The sequence below is a fragment of the Triticum dicoccoides genome, chromosome 5A (genome assembly GCF_002162155.2).
Source record: "Triticum dicoccoides isolate Atlit2015 ecotype Zavitan chromosome 5A, WEW_v2.0, whole genome shotgun sequence".
NCBI lineage: Eukaryota > Viridiplantae > Streptophyta > Magnoliopsida > Poales > Poaceae > Triticum > Triticum dicoccoides.
This window is the reverse complement of record NC_041388.1, coordinates 683833133-683851270: the sequence shown is the minus strand read 5'-3', so window position 1 is coordinate 683851270 and position 18138 is coordinate 683833133. Positions and strand designations below refer to the sequence as shown.

Below are 18138 nucleotides of genomic sequence, written 5' to 3'. Positions count from 1 at the left end.
GATCAACTTGTGTGTTCTAGGGTGCCCCTTGCCTCAGTATATAAAGGAGCCAGGGAGAGGGGGCGGCCGGCCAAGGTGGGCGCGCCAAGGGGGAGTCCTACTCCCATCGGGAGTAGGACTCCTAGTTGGACAAGGAGAGAGGGGAAAGAGGTGGAAGAGAGGAAGGAAAGGGGGGGGGGGGCGCCGCCCCCCTTCCCTTGTCCTATTCGGACTAGGAAGGGGAGGGGCGCGCGGTCACCTCTTGCCTCCTTCTCTCTTCTCCCTCAAGGCCCATGTAGGCCCAATAAACCCCCGGGGGGGTTCCGGTAACCCCCCGGTACTCCGGAAAAATGCCGATTTCACCCGGAACGATTCTGATGTCCAAATATAGGCTTCCAATATATCAATCTTTACGTCTCGACCATTTCGAGACTCCTCGTCATGTCCGTGATCACATCTGGGACTCCGAACGGACTTCGGTACATAAAAAATGCATAAACTCATAATAACTGTCATCGTAACTTTAAGCGTGCGGACCCTACGGTTCGAGAACAATATAGACATGACCGAGACACATCTCCGGTCAATAACCAATAGCGGGACCTGGATGCCCATATTGGCTCCTACATATTCTACGAAGATCTTTATCGGTCAGACCGCATAACAACAGTTGTTCCCTTTGTCATCGGTTTGTTACTTACCCGAGATTCGATCGTCGGTATCCAATACCTAGTTCAATCTCGTTACCGGCAAGTCTCTTTACTCATTCCGTAATACATCATCTCACAACTAACATATTAGTTGTAATGCTTGCAAGGCTTATGTGATGTGCATTACCGAGAGGGCCCAGAGATACCTCTCCGACAATCGGAGTGACAAATCCTAATCTCGAAATACGCCAACCCAACATCTACCTTTGGAGACACCTGTAGTACTCCTTTATAATCACCCAGTTACGTTGTGACGTTTGGTAGCACCCAAAGTGTTCCTCCGGTAAACGGGAGTTGCATAATCTCATAGTCATAGGAATATGTATAAGTCATGAAGAAAGCAATAGCAACATACTAAACGATCGGGTGCTAAGCTAATGGAATGAGTCATGTCAATCAGATCATTCAACTAATGATGTGATCCCATTAATCAAATAACAACTATTTTGTCTATGGTTAGGAAACATAACCATCTTTGATTAATGAGCTAGTCAAGTAGAGGCATACTAGTGACACTCTGTTTGTCTATGTATTCACACATGTATTATGTTTCCGGTTAATACAATTCTAGCATGAATAATAAACATTTATCATGATATAAGGAAATAAATAATAACTTTATTATTGCCTCTAGGGCATATTTCCTTCATCCCTACCATGTATTCAGATTTCAAAGTGTATTAAATCATTGCATGCAAGTATTAAGAGAAAATTAACCAATGCATGGACTTCATGCATGCATGCATTGCAACTAATGCATTGGTAAACATAAATTTTTGAGAAAAACGAGTGCATTAATCGAGTGTTTTTGCAAACTACAAAAATTATTCCACCACTCATCATCTACCTTGGTTGATGAGATTTTTGAATTGAGCCCTATAAACCGGAAAGGAGGTAGTATATACTATGCATTAATGAGGTAATATCATACACTACTATCATTAACTGGTATCATATGCATGATACTAGTATATGATACTCTCCATCACGTCAATTAATATAGTTTAGGAAGTAGTAGTACATTTCCACCCCTTTTAGTTGTTTCATCGGGGACATGCAAAAACCACATATACTTCCTATACATGAAAGGAACCATCATTTTCCATGTGTAGAAATGTAGAATCATCTGCTGCATCCCCCCTGCGGGGACATCAATCAACTTCAACACATGTATCACATCCTAGAGCTAGCTATTTATGTATGCAAAAAGTGCCCCCATCCTCATAGCAACATGTAGTCCACTAGAAGAAAGCATACGTTGTCCAAAAGGAAGTCCACTAGACAAAGGAAACAAGTCCCCATTACACGAACGTAGGCAGGAAAATGAAGAGCATGTGACCTATGGCAAGAAGAGTAATCGGCATAATTACCAGCATGAGCAGACATGATTACCCTCACATATGTTACTCCCTCCTGTCCGAATTAACTGAAGCAGCCTGTATAGACAAAGGTGTGGCTAGGTCTCAGTCGACTGAGATTTAACCAAGTCTTAGTTAAGTGATACAACATGCAAGAGAGAAAAAAAAAACTGAATTTTTTAACACGAATCTTAATGTAAGTCTCATGGATATAGCATCGACTGAGACTTAGCAAGACTGTATAGACAATGTAAAATGAGTCTGCGACAGTTAATTCAAATCGGAGGAAGTACAAAAAATAACCCTAGATCACCCGAGTCCTGGCTAGCTAGTACTATCTCCTGTGCACTTGGTCGATTGGAGGAGTTTAAGCCACACGTATACATACACTGTGCACCGAAAGAGGCCGGTCTAACTAATCTCGCATCCATCCACACACACACAAAAGAAGATTATTTCCATCTGCCAAAACCTGGTAGCTAGCACGTACGTTTGCACACTAGCAAATACATACATCCAGATATTTTTGAGATACGGCAGCAGTGGCAGCAGAGAGAGGCCGAGGCCGAGACCGAGAGAGAATCTCATATCATATCAGAAGAAGCAAGTAGAAGAGGAAGCAGCAGCTAGCGAGCGGCAGGGCGAGGCGAAAGCTTGACGGGGCAACCACCAGACCACCACCACACACCCAAATCCCGGCCGGTCCAGCCGACGACGACGAAGGGAGCCATAGCCATGTATGCTTTCCGTGCCCCGCCCCACACCTTTTTCCCGTTTCCTCTCTCTCTCGCTCGCTTGCTTTTTCCCCATGAGATCTTTGCTCTGGTTGGCTTCTTTAAGACCACTGCGCGCGTCCTCCCCAATCTGCTGCTGGCTTTTCATCCTGTTTTTTCTCACCTCCAGACCAAAGCGAGATTCTTGCGAGAGCCTGTGAGGTATAGTCTGCTAGTGTGATTTGGTAAAGGGCCCGGGATTGTCTCTTGTCTTGGATAGTTGGATTGGATTGCTACCTGCAACGCATCTTTTTTTGACCTCGTTGCTTTCCTCCTCTTCGTCTACCTTGCTATAGATGTGTAGTAGCAGTATTTGTGCTCAGTCCTAGCTAAGATAGCCTTGTTGATTGGCTAGCTTGATAGATCAGTGGCGATAGGAGTGACTAATCAATTCGCGTGCCCTTCTGTTATTGTTCTCTGGAAAGATTTGGTCGTCCGAGCTACATGTATCTCTAGCTACTAGTTGCTTTGCGCAAAGTGAGCTCATCTCTTTCGATTGGTGTTCCTGCCCTTTTGTCTCGTTTGCTCTTGCTCTGCTGATTGGGTTGGTGGTGTAATTTGCTTCAGTCGTTCCATCGAGCTGGGTGGACCTTTTGGTGGCGTGTAACTCGGGAGGATGGCGCACGATCCGAGCCTGGGCTTCGCCGACTACTTCTCGGCGGCCGACGCGGCGGCGGCGTCGCTCATGCCCGCGATGGACGAGGGTGCGCCGGAGCTGTACGGCTTGCAGTCCGGGATGGAGCTGCTCGGCATGCGCGGCCTGCACGCTGCCGCCATGTCCGGCGCGACGTCCGTCTCTGCGGATGTTCACTGCGACGGAGGAGGAGACGGCCACGATGGCTCCACCATGCGCTTCTTCCTCGAGCAGCAGCAGCAGCAACATCATCAGCATCACCAGCCGAGCCAGGCGCCGCTGTCCCTGTCGCCGTGCCGGCCGGAGGAAGTCGCGCAGCTGCACCAGCAGCAGCACCATCACCATCTCCAGCAGCAGCAGCACGAGGCGTCCGCGGCGGCGTGGATGATGCCGCACGAGCACGACGCGGCGACCTACGCGCACGGGCACGGCGCGGCGCGGCCCCTGCGCAGCTCCCGGTTCCTCCTCCCGGCGCAGCAGCTCCTGCAGGGCTACTGCAGCCTCCCCGTGGACATCACCCCCAAGCGCGCCAAGCCGGCGCAGACGCAGCAGCAAGAAGACGGCGCCGGCGGTGAGGCCTCCTCGTCGTCGACGTCGGGCTGGACCCCGTCGCCGCAGATCCAGGCCATGGAGGCGCTGGAGCTCAAGAGGCTCAAGGACAGGCTCTACGTCATGCTGGAGGAGGTGAGCAGCGAGCTTCGATCGAGCTATAGCAATCCAAATATCCAATCATCCAAGCACAGCTCCATGGCTCCACCACACAAGCAGTTGCTTGATTGATTACTAATTAGCAGGCAGTGCAGCGCACTGCAGTGCTGCATGAGATCGAAGTAAAAGGGAATCTGGGATTGCAGGAAAGGTCGTCGTAGCAGGAGTTCCATCATGGTTGCCGGAAGGGTGCACCTGCGGCTAGGGCAGCCATGGGGAGCTATTCTTGGGCCACACCCTTCGCTTTCGGAAACCTCTATTCCCTTGCCTCGCATAGCCCGGGTCCCCTGCTAGATAGATAGCCCCGCCGGTCATGGCCATGCAACGGCCTCGTCTCCCACTCTCCCCCACACCCACACCCTGCCTGCCTGCCATGACTCTGCGGCTGCAAGCTTTCTCTGCATACCGCTGTAGTGCAGCACCACCACTTTGCCCATCTCCCTCGGTGAATTCAATGCAAGCATTTCTTACTGTTTACCACACTGCACTGCCACTGCCACTGCCACGGAAAGAGCTAGCTCCAGTGGTTGCAGCTGAGTTCTAGCTAGCATGCAGCTCCATCGCACAAGTCACGGCACAGCACTGGCAGTTAACCGTTACCCTCTAATTCACTGTTACATCGCCCATCTTAACTAACCAATTTACTGCATTGGTTAACTGATTCGGACAAGTTACCGCATCGGCAGTTCATTGTTACCGTGTAATTCAATGTTACATTTCCCATCTTAATTTACTGCATTGGTGTATCGCAGGTGGACCGGCGGTACAGGAGGTACTGCGAGCAGATGAGAGGGCTGGCGGGCGGGTTCGAGGCGGTGGCGGGGGAGCGGGCGGCATCGGGGTACACGGCGGTAGCGGCACGGACCATCTCACGGCACTTCCGAAGCTTGAGGGACGGGATCGTCGCGCAGCTGCAGGCAGTGCGGAAGGCGCTCGGGGAGAAGGACGTGTCGCCGCCGGGGATGACACGGGGCGACACGCCGCGGCTCAAGGTGCTGGACCAGTGCATCCGGCAGCAGAAGGCGATGCACCAGAACGGCGGCATGATGATGGACAGCCACCCGTGGCGGCCGCAGCGCGGCCTGCCAGAGCGCGCGGTCACCATCCTCCGGGCATGGCTCTTTGAGCACTTCCTCAACCCGTAAGTTTTTTTGAGCAAAAGAGGGTTTCCCCTCCGATTTCCATTGGAGAAACCATCCCTCGACCCCGTAAGTAGTGGTACTTTCATCTTTACATGTCATGCATTAATCCAACAGTTGCTTCATCAACTAACAAAGCGATTTTATTTTCTTTCAATAACATAGATAACTACTCCCTCTGCCTCAAAATAAGTGGCGTGGTTTTAGTTCAAATTTAAACTAAAACCATGCCATTTATTTTGGGACGGAGGGTGCAGTATATAGTAAATTTAACTAACTAAGCATATCATAGACCATGTAAATAGATGCAATGTACATTGAGCAAAATTGAATTTTGCATAGTGTTAAGTACTGGAAAATCATTGGATTGGATATCAATTACTCCCTCCGTTCCAAAATGTAAGACGTTTTTTGACACTACACTAGTATCAAAAAACGTCTTACATTTTGGGACGGAGGGAGTAGTTCTTAATAGAGTTTTTTTCATATAAAGTTTATATTCTATCGTATGGCATACTATTCACCAGGACCACAATTATGTTGGCATCACCTGCTCAAAATTCCATGGCCATGTTGGCCTATTAGCCAATGGATGCTACATATACTCAAGCTGTCAAGCATATACCCAGTGTCATGTGTGTGTGTACGATCGATCCTTACTGACTATGGTGTTGGCTTATTCCAATTGGAAACATAAACTAATTGGCCGGTTTTCATCATGCATGTTAATTACTAGTTGATGAACTACGTGTACCTAGCTAGCTCGTGAGTGATTTTGTATGCACGCACGTACGTAAGCACAAAAGTCTTTTGTGAGAAAAGGATGGCTAGCTAGGTGGCTTAGTTAATCATGGTTAGCTAGCTGGATATGTGACGCATCTCTTAGTGTGTGATGTGTAAATTAACCATGGAAGTGTGTTTGAGTGGACAAAGCATAAACATCAGTGCTAACCGATTAGCTCTAATAAACTTGATTCATTATTTCTTAATAGCGCATGCTTTCGTAGCATTTTGTGCTCATGTGATCGTACCAAAATGTGTGTATCCCTGCAGGTATCCGAGCGACGTGGACAAGCACATCCTGGCTCGGCAGACGGGCCTCTCACGGAGCCAGGTACGCACACGAGCTACCCGTGCACTGCGTGTGGATGGTCCATCTCCATCGTCACACCTCGATCGGTTGCCATGTCAGGGTCTCGGCGCGTCCGCTAGCGCTGGCCGGACAGAGATTCTTGGTTCTTGGTTACACTTGCACCTCTCGCTACAATGACATGCGCGCGCTGCATGCAGGTGTCCAACTGGTTCATCAACGCGCGGGTGCGGCTGTGGAAGCCCATGGTGGAGGAGATGTACGTGGAGGAGATGAAGGGCGAGCAGCAGGACGATGGCGGCCTGATAAACCCTAACAACCCTAGCAGCAGCGGCAGCCACGCCTCCGACGCGCAGGGACAGCAGCAGGGCGCGGCCGCGGCCGACGAAGGCGAGCGCGTCGGGGGTGCCGACGACCGGAAGCCGACGCGGGCGCAGCTGCACGTTGGACACGACGCCGGCTCCCTCGCCTCCGTCGTCAACATCGCCGGCGTTCCGGCGCGGATGGAGAGCTTCGGCGTCATGGACGCCGCCCACCCCCTTGACTTCGACGCGTACGGCGGGCAGGGCCAGGGCTTCGGGGGCGGCGTGTCGCTCACGCTGGGGCTGCAGCAGCACGACACGCACGGCGGCGGCGGCGTGAACATCGCGTTTGGCGCGCCGTCGTCCGCGCAGCACGGCGCGGGCGGGTTCCTGTTCCCGGGCGAGCAGATGGACGGCGTGGGTTTGCATCCGTCCGGCGGCCATGGCCAGAACATCCAGTTCGGCATGGATGGCGCCGCCGAGGGGTCGTCCCACGGCGTGCAGGACCAGCACTACCGGGGGATGAGCGCCGGGTTTCACCTGCTCCGTGACCTGGCCGGCTGATCTGCCGGTCGTCTGCGCGCGACGGCTGGCCCGGTGGCAATTGCTGGTTGCACGAATGCCATCCACGGCGAGGAGGCAGACTGCGGTGCCGCAACGGCGCCGGCAGGGGGTGGTGGGGTGGACCTGTACCAGTTTACCTGCACGCACGCTTCTGCATGCGCGACATTGCTTTTGGTGGTCGATCTTTTTTGTTGCCTGATACGCACGCAGCTCTCCTCACGGTCGATCGGGGCACGACACTGCTGCCGTCCCCGGCCTAGGGTGACCTTGCCGGAATGGTATGTTGCACATTAATTAGAGGGGCGGTGAGTACGTACGTAGCCGGCCGGTGCTACTGATCGTACGCGTAGTTTGGAAGCGGCCGGGCAGCAGGTGACCTGTCGATGTATCGATCGGCCGGCCGGATGATTGTCTAGGGGACCGGAGACTCGCAGCTTATTTTTTGTAGGTCGATTGATCAAATTGGTGATGATTGGCCCGAGATTGATTGGTTATATATGCTTAGCGATCTCTTCTGCTTATGCCCTAGTGACGCTACTTCGATTTGTTCTAGTACAATATATACTCATGCGATCATATATAGCTACGTACACGACGAGACTAAAGGTACTAGGTATACCGTTCTAATTTTAAACCGGGTTTGCTATTTATTACTCCCTCTGTAAACTAATATAAGAGCGTTTAGATTACTAAAATAGTAATCTAAACACTCTTATATTAGTTTACCGAGGGAGTAGTTGCCTGAAATATACTAAATGCTAAAATGCAGTACGTACGTACGTCGTTCCAATTTTAGACCAATAGCCTAAAAAAGAGCAATTTGGATCCGTCAATTTTGCGCACGGCCCGAGACCAAGACGGGCAACAACAAGGCACAGGGATGCCAGTGAGGCTGAGTCATGATTGACTCGGAGCTGGGGACGATGCGACCACGACATCGCTTGTGGACAACAACGTCGCCTGGCTAGGAGTGAAAGGAGGCCCCTTTTACTCTTCCTTCTGTGGTTGATGCATCGTGATGTGGACGAGTAGTGGCACTAGTAGAAAAAAGGGGCTTTGGTCCAGGCCGGGTAACCCCATTAGTCCCGGTTCAGTCCAGAACCGGGACCAATGGGTGCATTAGTCCCGGTTCGTGCGGCTAAGACATTAGTCTCGGTTCACCTGAGCCCTTTAGTCCCGGTTCATGCCATGAACTGGGACTAAAGGGTGCGGTCTAACCTTTAGTACCGGTTGGTGCCACCAACCGGGACTAATGGCCTTTGAGGCATTAGTACCGGTTCATGGCACGAACCGGTACTAAAGGTCCAATTTTCAAACCCCCCCTTGGACCGCCTTTTCAGTTTTAGAAAAAATAAAAGAAAATAATGGAAATGTCAAAAAAATAAAATAAAATAAGTTTCCCATGTGATATGTGGTCTAGTTGTTGGGAAAATTTACAAATATGAATTTCGACTTTATTTACAAAATCTCTCTGGAATTTATAAAATGGACATAACTTTTGCATACGAACTCGGATTAAGAAGTTTTTTATATGAAAAATCATCTACTCGAAAAGTTACATCCGATGGAGACCGCCTACAGCCTGTTTGCAAATTTATAGAATTCTCAAATTCCAAAAGGAAAAAAGTTATGCTCAAATTTCAGTTTTTTTTAATTTTCATTAAATCTGGTCAAACTATGGTCAAACTACTTATTCAAGAAGTATTAGTGTTACTAAATAATTATTCAAGAATATTAGTGTTATTAAATAATTATTTCAGTTTATTGAATTTTGGTCAAATCTGGTCAAACTATGGTCAAACTGTGGTCAAACAATGGTCAAACTACTTATTCAAGAAATATTAGTGTTACTAAATAATTATTGTTTTTAGAACAATAGTTTCAAACTCAAACGGTGAAATGTGTGACTTCATGCTCAAGCTAAAATCCTGAGGGTTAATAGGATTAACATTTTACTATTGTCAGGAAAACAACGAGTGCAGACTTGGAAACGAGGGAGAATAAAACCTGGAAATTAAGCGTGCTCAGGCTGGGGGAGTGGGAGGATGGGTGACCGTCCGGGAAGTTAGATGATTTGGAATGATGAGGGGTGATTAGAGATTAAATTGAGCAGTGATGAGAGGGGTGATTAGAGATTAGAGGTTAAAATAAATCAGAAATTTGAAAAAAAAAATCAAAAAAAAATTTCAAAAAAAAAATCAGAAAAAATACCTTTAGTACCGGTTGGTGTTACCAACCGGGACTAAAGGTGGACCTCCAGGCAGCGGCCACGTGGAGGGCCTTTAGTCCGGATTCTGGTTTGAACCGGGACTAAAGGGTCAGTACTGCAGGCCCTTTTTCTACTAGTGTGGTGTCTCGGACACGGATGTTGAGGCGGCGACTCCGTACGGCGGTCCATATGGTTGGCTCTCCGGCGGGCACCAAGTGGATGGTGGTGGCTTTCCCTCTTGGCCGTGTGGACGGTGAGAGGTGTAGCGGCGAGTGGCTCGGGTGTGGCCTTTGTCTTTGGCAGTGGCTACGCCCCGATTCGGACCTAGGGATCTGGACACGTTGCAATTGTCCTGGTGACTTCATGCTGCCACAGAGGAGCTGTTGAGTGAAAGCTCTGCGCTTTGGTGCTGTCTACGGTACCGCTCACGGGTGCCGCTTTCTTCCTGAAGACGTCATTGTGATGCTCATCTCGGTGTCAGGATTCCGCATGAAAACCCTTGTCTGCTCTAGACTCGACAACGGTGACGCTTGGCACCATTCTCCCTCCTGAGGGCGTTATCGTGGAACTTATGTGTTGTAGAGCGTAGCGTGGCGTTGTACTCTTCTTCCTATGTTCTTTGTCGGTAGCATAGTCGTGTGTTCTGCGTGATCCAGTTATCTTGGGATCGACATTGTATGATGACTACCTCGTCAGTCACCATCTTGTATCAGTTGGCCGTGTAATTTGATCGGTTGTTGCTTTATTTATAAAAAGGGGCCACCTGTGAATGGTCAAAACTAATGGTCAACCCGACCGACATAGTCATCAGTGCGACATGGTAGGTTTAAAAAAAATAAGAAATCAAATTTGTGGTAGCTTTTAGGGAATTTTGAAAAGTGATAGTTTTGTGGAACCCTAGCTCAAGTATAGTAGTTTTATGCTATTTAGTCAAGGTTGAAGGGGTCGAATGGGTAGAGTTGGTCTCCTTATCGTCCTTATTCACACAAGTCACAAGCTTAACCTAAGCTGCACTGCATGTATCCAGACGGCATGCTAGTTCAGTACCCCTCACACCCCCCTCCCATAAACACATCTACGTACGTGCAGCTAGCGTCAGGCCATGCATTCTCCTTACGCTCAATGTTCTTCAACACAGTGATGCATGCCTATAGCTATCGTTTTCATGCGTGCGCAGTAGCAGTCCAAGTACAAACTTCACACAAAGAAATCTGTACAGGTAAGCAAATGAAAAGTCGACGGTTGAAGAACCAGCTGAGCGCATGCACCTAGGCTGCGTGGATGCTGGTGAATATATGTATTCAGTTGCTTGCCATGGCACGGCAAAAAGGCAGTCATCAAGCCTACTAAAACAATACTTGAAATGTTTGTTGGGATCATAATTGTGGATTTTGTGCAAACCTGCCATGATTTGGTCGGGTGGGTGGTCACTTTCATGTAATCGGCAAAGTTCTGGCGTCACCACCACCGGGAGAGAAACAAAACAGTTGTCCTTCATCGATGCTGTCATTCATCTTGGAACTAAATATCCAAGATTCTCATGTTGGAAACAATGTGATGACTACCATTAATATAATTCTGAATTTACTTGGTATATACATATGAATGAATGAAAATTAGCATGACATCTACAAACGCGGTAAACCCTTATTCCATATATAGATAATAACCTCGAAATCGAATCGGCATATATATGGACGGAAAACTATCATGGTGTGCTGATGAAGATAACAACGGTGAGTCGAGGAAGTAGTCGATGAAGACGAAGTCACGGAAGTAGTGGATGTAGACAACGTCGATGAAGAAGAGCGAAGCGGTCGTATGAGCATTTCCCAGAAATGTTAGCACCCAGCTACCTATGCAGGTCGCTGATCGTTGGGGCATGTCCGATGATGTTTCCTCGCCCTGCTGCACGACAGGGAGAGGAGCGGCGAAACTCAATGGCATCGGGCGCAAAAGGGAACAGAAGGGTAGTGTTTTGATTAGTGACTCTCTTAGAGGGATGCCTCCCTTTCATAGGGTCGAATCAATAACTCCCAGGCAAAACAACTTCCTATATGACAAGAACCGCCCTCCTTAAATCATGCGTTAGATAGACACGAGTGGTAAAGATAAAAACACAACCCATAAAAGAACCCACAATGCGGTCGCAAGTCACGCGTGTAATCACGTGAGACACAAGTGAGCGCATGTGTGTGTCCGTGTGGGTACATTTAGCATAGTTTTTTCTTGCTCCCGCATCCAAAGGGGACCATGTGAGGTGCCCTTATATGTTGCTCCAAATCTTTTTCTCTAGGCGGTATGGGACTAAAATGTCACATCTTCCACTCATTTTAGTTTCCACCATTTTTCAGATATTCGCATGGGCCAAAATTAGTTTGGGCCAAGTCCTACAACCCATGAATTCCAACATGTCCCCAATTAACGCGTATCTTGTGTGATTATTGTACTTTACTATATCCATTTAGCTACCACCACCCAATGGTTCTGTGAAGATTAATGTAGATGCTGCTATTGTAAGATCACAACGTGGAGGAGCAGTCGCGACATTGTGCAGAGATCAAACGGGCCAATACTTGGGATCTTCGGCTGTGGTCTTCCGAGGGATCAATGACCCTTTAATCCTGGAGACCTTCGCATGTCGTGAAGCATTATCGCTAGCAGGTGACCTGGCCGTTCAACATATTTGTGTTGCATCGGATTGCCAACAAGCGGTGAATGATATCACAAGGGGGACAGGGGGTCCAAATGCGGCTATAGTACATGAAATATTAAGCTGTTGTAATAGTTTCAATTCTAGTTCCTTTATTTTCGAGCGTAGGAACTTTAATTTTGAGGCTCATAATCTTGCCAAGTTTGCTTGTAACCTAGGCGTAGGTAGGCATGCGTGGTTGGGCAATCCTCATGACCCAAACCTTGTACCTATGACCATGGTTTTGGATGAATAAATATGGCGAGATTTCTCAAAAAAAAAATCCATTTAGCGCACATAAAACGAATTTTTATTTACCGAGTCCTGAACACGCCCCTTCATCATTAACTAACTAACTATTTTCCATTAAAAATACCACCTAACTTGATAAATCAGCCTGGCTAAATAATCAAATTAATGGTAGCATCTCTAGTTTTGAGTTGATCGTTCAGGAGCAACCATTACTGCATACTTTCTTTAGAAACACACTAACATACAAGCACAGACACTCACCATATTGCATAGTTTGAGATAGAGGGCTATTTTCTTTATGTACATTTCAAACTGAATCATCCCAAACAACAATATCCCAACGGGGCAAGTACAAAATAAATCCAATGTGAGAATCAACCGGTAATGCGTCCTAACTATCCCGAATACGCATTGTTGCATATCATTGTATTGATACGTCCTAACTCATTGGTCAAATAAAAAACAATGCGTCCTAATTAGAGCTAGGATTGGTATGTAGAAAATGGATTCCACCAAGAAAATCCAATTGGTAAGCAAATAACAAAATTTCCCCCTCAAAAACAAGCCAAACAACAAAATTGGAATCATGAGATGTTTCAATTTTAGGTTGAATTATTGTACACCAGTTATGTGGACCAATTCAATTCTCACAAGCAATAGAGTGTAAACAATGTTTCAAATACGTGTTAAAAAATTTCTAAATGATATGGAACATTTAATAAAAGTATCTACACATTTTTTTTACATTGTATACACATTTTTAATATCACAAACATATTCTCAAAATGCATGGAAATTTTGAAAAATGCGAGGTGCTTTTGAATGGCAAGAAACATTTTGTGCATTGTATAACATGTTAAAACATGTCATGTACATTTTGTATGAAACACATGAACGTTTTTGGAAGATCACGTACATTTTTGAATGCTACAGATATTTCCTAAAAGTTAAGAAAATATTTTTTACATTGCATGGATTTTTTTAGATGTGTGTTGAACACCTTAATAATATGGTTTTCCATAATATATGTATCTAGTTTATTTTATAATATAAACAAAAAATATAATAATAAATACTTGTGTGAGATCAGCATGATGAAACCCGTGGTTACTAGACTGGCCCACTACCGGCTCCCTGTAGGCGAGCTCCGCTTCGGTCTCGCTAAAGACGAGACATAGCCGTGCCCTTGCAGTAGCACTTCTGAAGTAATCAGTCGGACAAAAAGTTAACTCGGCCGAAGCTAGCGATATGTTCTCGAAAATCTCTCCCTAATAATAAAGCACGGATTGACTCCGTGAATTCACCGTCACGATACACTTTTTTTTCGTGAATTTACACTTTCATTATTTTACTTTGCTATCCAAGGTGATACTAATTTCAAACCTCAAACCCCGTTAGTACAATTTGTGCCTCGCTGGGGCCTTTCCCGTGCAACCTGGTCCTCGCTTTGCTGGGCCTATATGCCCAGTGGGCTTCCCGATCCGCTTAATAAAATAAAAAAAAGGTGAAAAGAAAATGCTCGTATGGGATTCGAAGACAGGACCTTCTATTCCATCAAGAAGAACACAACCAACAGAATCCCATTACGCTTGGGTTGAAAACTGATGTTCCTTCTCAAACAATTAGGCTGGTCATAATGGGGAGGAACTTAGGAGTAACATCACACACTCCAATACAACTTTGCTTATGTGTCACATATTTAATGAAGAGAGAGGTGCTTGTGGTAACTAGCTAAGTTACCGGAACATCACACACTCCAAAAAACAATGAGTCTATAACCTAATAGATACATTGTTGCATGACACTACATAAATGTTCCTACCCACTGTGGAGGTAGTAACATAGTCTAGGGAAGTGTGTAAGTTACTAGACTATGTTCTTGCCCATTGTGACCAGCCTTAGTCCCACCTCGCTTCTTTACACTAATTCTTACCAATTTAAATGCAGGGGAGTTAAACAAGTCAACAAGCAGCCTGGAGACTTGATACAAAGAGATAATGTGTGAAGAGAACTTGGAAGGGCCCTGTGGAGGGAGAGAGAAAAAAAAGCATACTTCTGGAGTTGCAAGAATCAAACAAGAATGAGGGCAAGACCTGCACTAAGACAAAGAAACCTCTCCAAGGAAGATCAACTCTAAAGAGAAGAAGACAAAACAACTGGTACAAGCGAGGAAGAAACCAAAAAGAACCAGCCTCCCATCATCACCACAGCCGCTCATGGGCCGCTACCCCATCGCTGCATCTCCATGGCCCGTCGCCCAGAGAGGGGAGTCTATTAGGCGTGGTGCGTTGAAGAATGAACAGCGATTGAGAGATGACGGCGCAAGGGAAGGAACACGGGATGGGGGGATCAGGGAATACGATTGGGCAAGAAGATAAGGTACCTATGGAGGCAGAGCGGTGCATGGGGCCCGCTAGACACGCGTGGAACACCAGCGTGCGAGGCTGCTGGTTTCTTTCTTAGCAATCAGCCAACCTTAAACTAGGAAGTTTGGATCGTTCATGGACGGGAAAGTAATCATCGAGTCACCACACGGACGTGTTTAGCGTGCACGCATGTGTTTGTTCATTCAATCTATATGTAATTTTGTTTTTTAAATACCGTACAAACGCAAGCGCTCATACATATGCGCGTACACTCATCCAGGTGAACACGCAGACACAGACTCTACCATTATAAGCATTTTTTAAAGACTGAGCCGACATATCATCTTAAAATTTACAAAATCATCATGATAATTTTGTTACAAAATTAGATTTAGCTCCGTTTATCTCCCTTGTGAAACCATACTGACTGGCCATTAAGACGTAAAAACTAGAAAACTTACATAAACACAGGTGAGGACACACGTATCAAAAAGATATAACCTACTCTCTCCATTTCAAAATAAGTGTCTTAACTTTGTACCGACTATAGTACAAAGTTATACTAAGCTTAAGACACTTACAATGTTGTACTAAGTTTGAGACACTTATTTTTTTATGGAGGGAGTACATGCCAACGAAAATAAATTGTCTTTAAGCATTGCTGATGCCGATTAAGACGAGTGCATAATAAACCACCGATATAAAATTGAGAGTAATAACTTATCTTACGAAAAAGGCTTTCGTCCCGCTTTATAAATAAAGCAACCACTAAGCACAAAGTTAACAAGATAACATCCGAACAACACGCATACACAACGCCACCGTGGGCAAAGATCCAACACGCACGCACAACTCACTCCACTGGTTCAGCTGTGGACACAACACAACAAGCCCAAAACAAACACAAGGGACGTACAAACAAACAAGGCGGTGGCGACGATGACTAGGGAGCTAATCCGGCTCAGGTGGTGGTGGGGGAGGCGGTGGCGCCATCTGAAGAGCCATCGCGCGAAGGTAGGTGGTGATGGAAGTGATGGCGTCTCTCTTTCTCTGGGGCGGCTAAGCGGCCGCCAAAGCAAAGGGCTCTAGACGCCACCTGGTGCGATCATCTTCCACATCAAGCTCAGTCTCGTGCAACGCGATGCAGTCGAGCAAGTCATGCCAGGCGGCATTCTCATCTGGGCCAAAAGGACGTCAGAAGGCGAGCTGCCCTAAGTCAATAAGGGCCACTGCGACAGAGATCCGCGGGTCAACCGCGATGGAGAACAGGGCAGGAAAACGTGCCGTGAAGGGGGCGTCGCCAGCCCTTTGATGATGCAACAAAATATGGTCATGATCATTGGAGATTATGATTTTTTTTCTCCCGTTGCAACGCACGTACCCTTTTGCTAGTATTGATAATGTATCAATATGTTCTCGAAAACACACGTCTGGTTTAAAAAATATTGATAACTTTTCTAGAAATAGTATGAATATTTGGAGAACAATGCATGATCATTGTTAAAAACATATCAGTGAATTCGAAAAATTCTACATTAATTTTACAAAAATGTTTGACAAATTTTCGAAAATTTTCCTTACTTCAATAAAGTATCCACTTTGCGCAAAAAAAAAGTATCCACTGTTTAAAAGAATATACACGAATTTAAACCAATTATGTTTCTTTATTTTACTGCTGTGACGTTTAAAATTCAAATGCATTAAAAATAAAATATTAAAAAATGACAAAATTTAAAGAATGAATATGCATTAAAATTGAAAAAATCAGTAACTTAGAAATTGATAGAAAACATAAAAAATAAAAATAAAATAAAAAACAGAGAAAAAAAAGGAAAACACGACAAATGGAACGAAACAGATGGGTAACTAAAGCAAAAAAAATATCACCCTCATGAGCCGGACATAATAATGCTCGGCTAGTGATGGTAGATATCTTGTCGCAATAAGCTAGAAATAGGAGGGAGTAAGTTAGTAAGGGGTTGCCTTCTCTTGGAAAGCTCCGGCAAAGGTCACCTTCTTGGGCATCACTTAATTAGTGATTTGAGATACATTTGCCCACAACCCTAAAAAAAAAAGTTAGATTTGCCCACAGCCAGTGATATTAGCGAAGCGCAACGTGTGGAGCCTATAACACTATTTTCCTTTTTCAGTTTTTTCCTTTTCCTTGTTTTTCATTTCCTATTTGTTCGGTTTTCCAAAATTTATTTTTCTTGTTCTTCCCTTTTTTGTTTTTTCCTTTTCCATTTCCCTTTTCATTTTTATTATATTCTTCCTTGTTTATTTTCATATTTTGACTTCTCTGGTTATAAAAGCCCATGAGCATTTTTACAATAGTGTGCTCAAAGATTATTTTTAAATTAAATTTTTCTAAGACCTAAGCATTAAAAATATATAAAATAGTTCTATCTTCTAAAATATGAAAAGACAATGCGTAGATATATTTGAAAATGACATGAATATGTTTCCAAATGTGCATAATATTTGTGAAAATGCATACGAACATTTCTAATACGTGATCATTTTATGAAAGACATAAAAAGGCTAGCACAAGAGCAGTTTTTTATAAATATTTGAACATTTCATAAAATTTTATGAATGTTTTTCAGAATGTGTGTACACTTTTTAATCGCACAATTATTCCCCAGAATGTGCAAGGACTTTCATAATTACATAAGCAAAATAATTTAACCAAATTATATAGAAGTAATTTAAAAAAATTGGGGTACTTCTATATAAATATATTAATACAAATATGTAAGAAAACGAAAAGTAGAAAGAGAATAATAAATAAATATGTGAGGTATAGCAGCTCTTGTAATCGCCCAAATCTATGCAGAGATGTACATGTAGTTTTATAAATGTGATATGGGGTTTAATAATATAATAAAAAGTAGGGTAAGAGCCTCTCTCGGTGTCAAAACCGGCGGATCTCGGGTAGGGGGTCCCGAACTGTGCGTCTAGGCCGGATGGCAACAGGAGGCAGGGGACACGAAATTTTACTCAGGTTCGGGCCCTCTCGATGGAGGTAAAACCCTACGTCCTGCTTGATTAATATTGATGGTATGGGTAGTACAAGAGTTGATCTACCACGAGATCAGAGAGGCTAAACCCTAGAAGCTAGCCTACGGTATGATTGTTGATGTGTATGTTGTCCTACAGACTAGAACCCTCCGGTTTATATAGACACCGGATAGGGTTAGGGTTACATAGAGTCGGTTACAATGGTAGGAGATCTGAGCACCCGTATCGCCAAGCTTGCCTTCCACGCCAAGGAAAATCCCTTCCGGACACGGGACGGAGTCTTCAAGCTTGTATCTTCATAGCCCAGGAGTCCGGCGGAAGGTATAGTTCGGCTATCCGAA

General features: G+C 45.5%; 1 protein-coding gene across 3 annotated transcripts; it reads left to right on the top strand.

The window, feature by feature from the left end:
• The first annotated feature begins 2587 nt into the window (after positions 1 to 2587).
• Positions 2588 to 7778, top strand: LOC119304125 (homeobox protein BEL1 homolog). 3 transcript variants are annotated; one of them, XM_037581287.1, is made up of 5 exons: positions 2588 to 2784; positions 3388 to 4138; positions 4915 to 5303; positions 6355 to 6415; positions 6592 to 7778. In XM_037581287.1, the coding sequence occupies exons 2-5, from the start codon at positions 3437 to 3439 to the stop codon at positions 7255 to 7257; spliced, it is 1818 nt and encodes a 605-aa protein (XP_037437184.1). In that variant the 5' UTR covers positions 2588 to 2784; positions 3388 to 3436; the 3' UTR covers positions 7258 to 7778. The 3 variants fall into 3 exon arrangements, with proteins under 3 accessions (XP_037437184.1, XP_037437186.1, XP_037437185.1); XM_037581289.1 differs by lacking the exon at positions 2588 to 2784 and adding an exon at positions 2793 to 2982; XM_037581288.1 differs by lacking the exon at positions 2588 to 2784 and adding an exon at positions 2793 to 3297.
• The last annotated feature ends 10360 nt before the right edge of the window (positions 7779 to 18138 follow it).

Excerpts from the sequence above, each read along its gene's own strand:
- LOC119304125 (XM_037581287.1), top strand. The coding sequence starts at position 3,437 with ATGGCGCACGATCCGAGCCTGGGCTTCGCCGACTACTTCTCGGCGGCC. Across the intron at positions 5,304-6,354 it reads TTTGAGCACTTCCTCAACCC|GTATCCGAGCGACGTGGACA; the intron begins GTAAGTTTTTTT and ends GTATCCCTGCAG. Across the intron at positions 6,416-6,591 it reads CGGGCCTCTCACGGAGCCAG|GTGTCCAACTGGTTCATCAA; the intron begins GTACGCACACGA and ends CGCTGCATGCAG.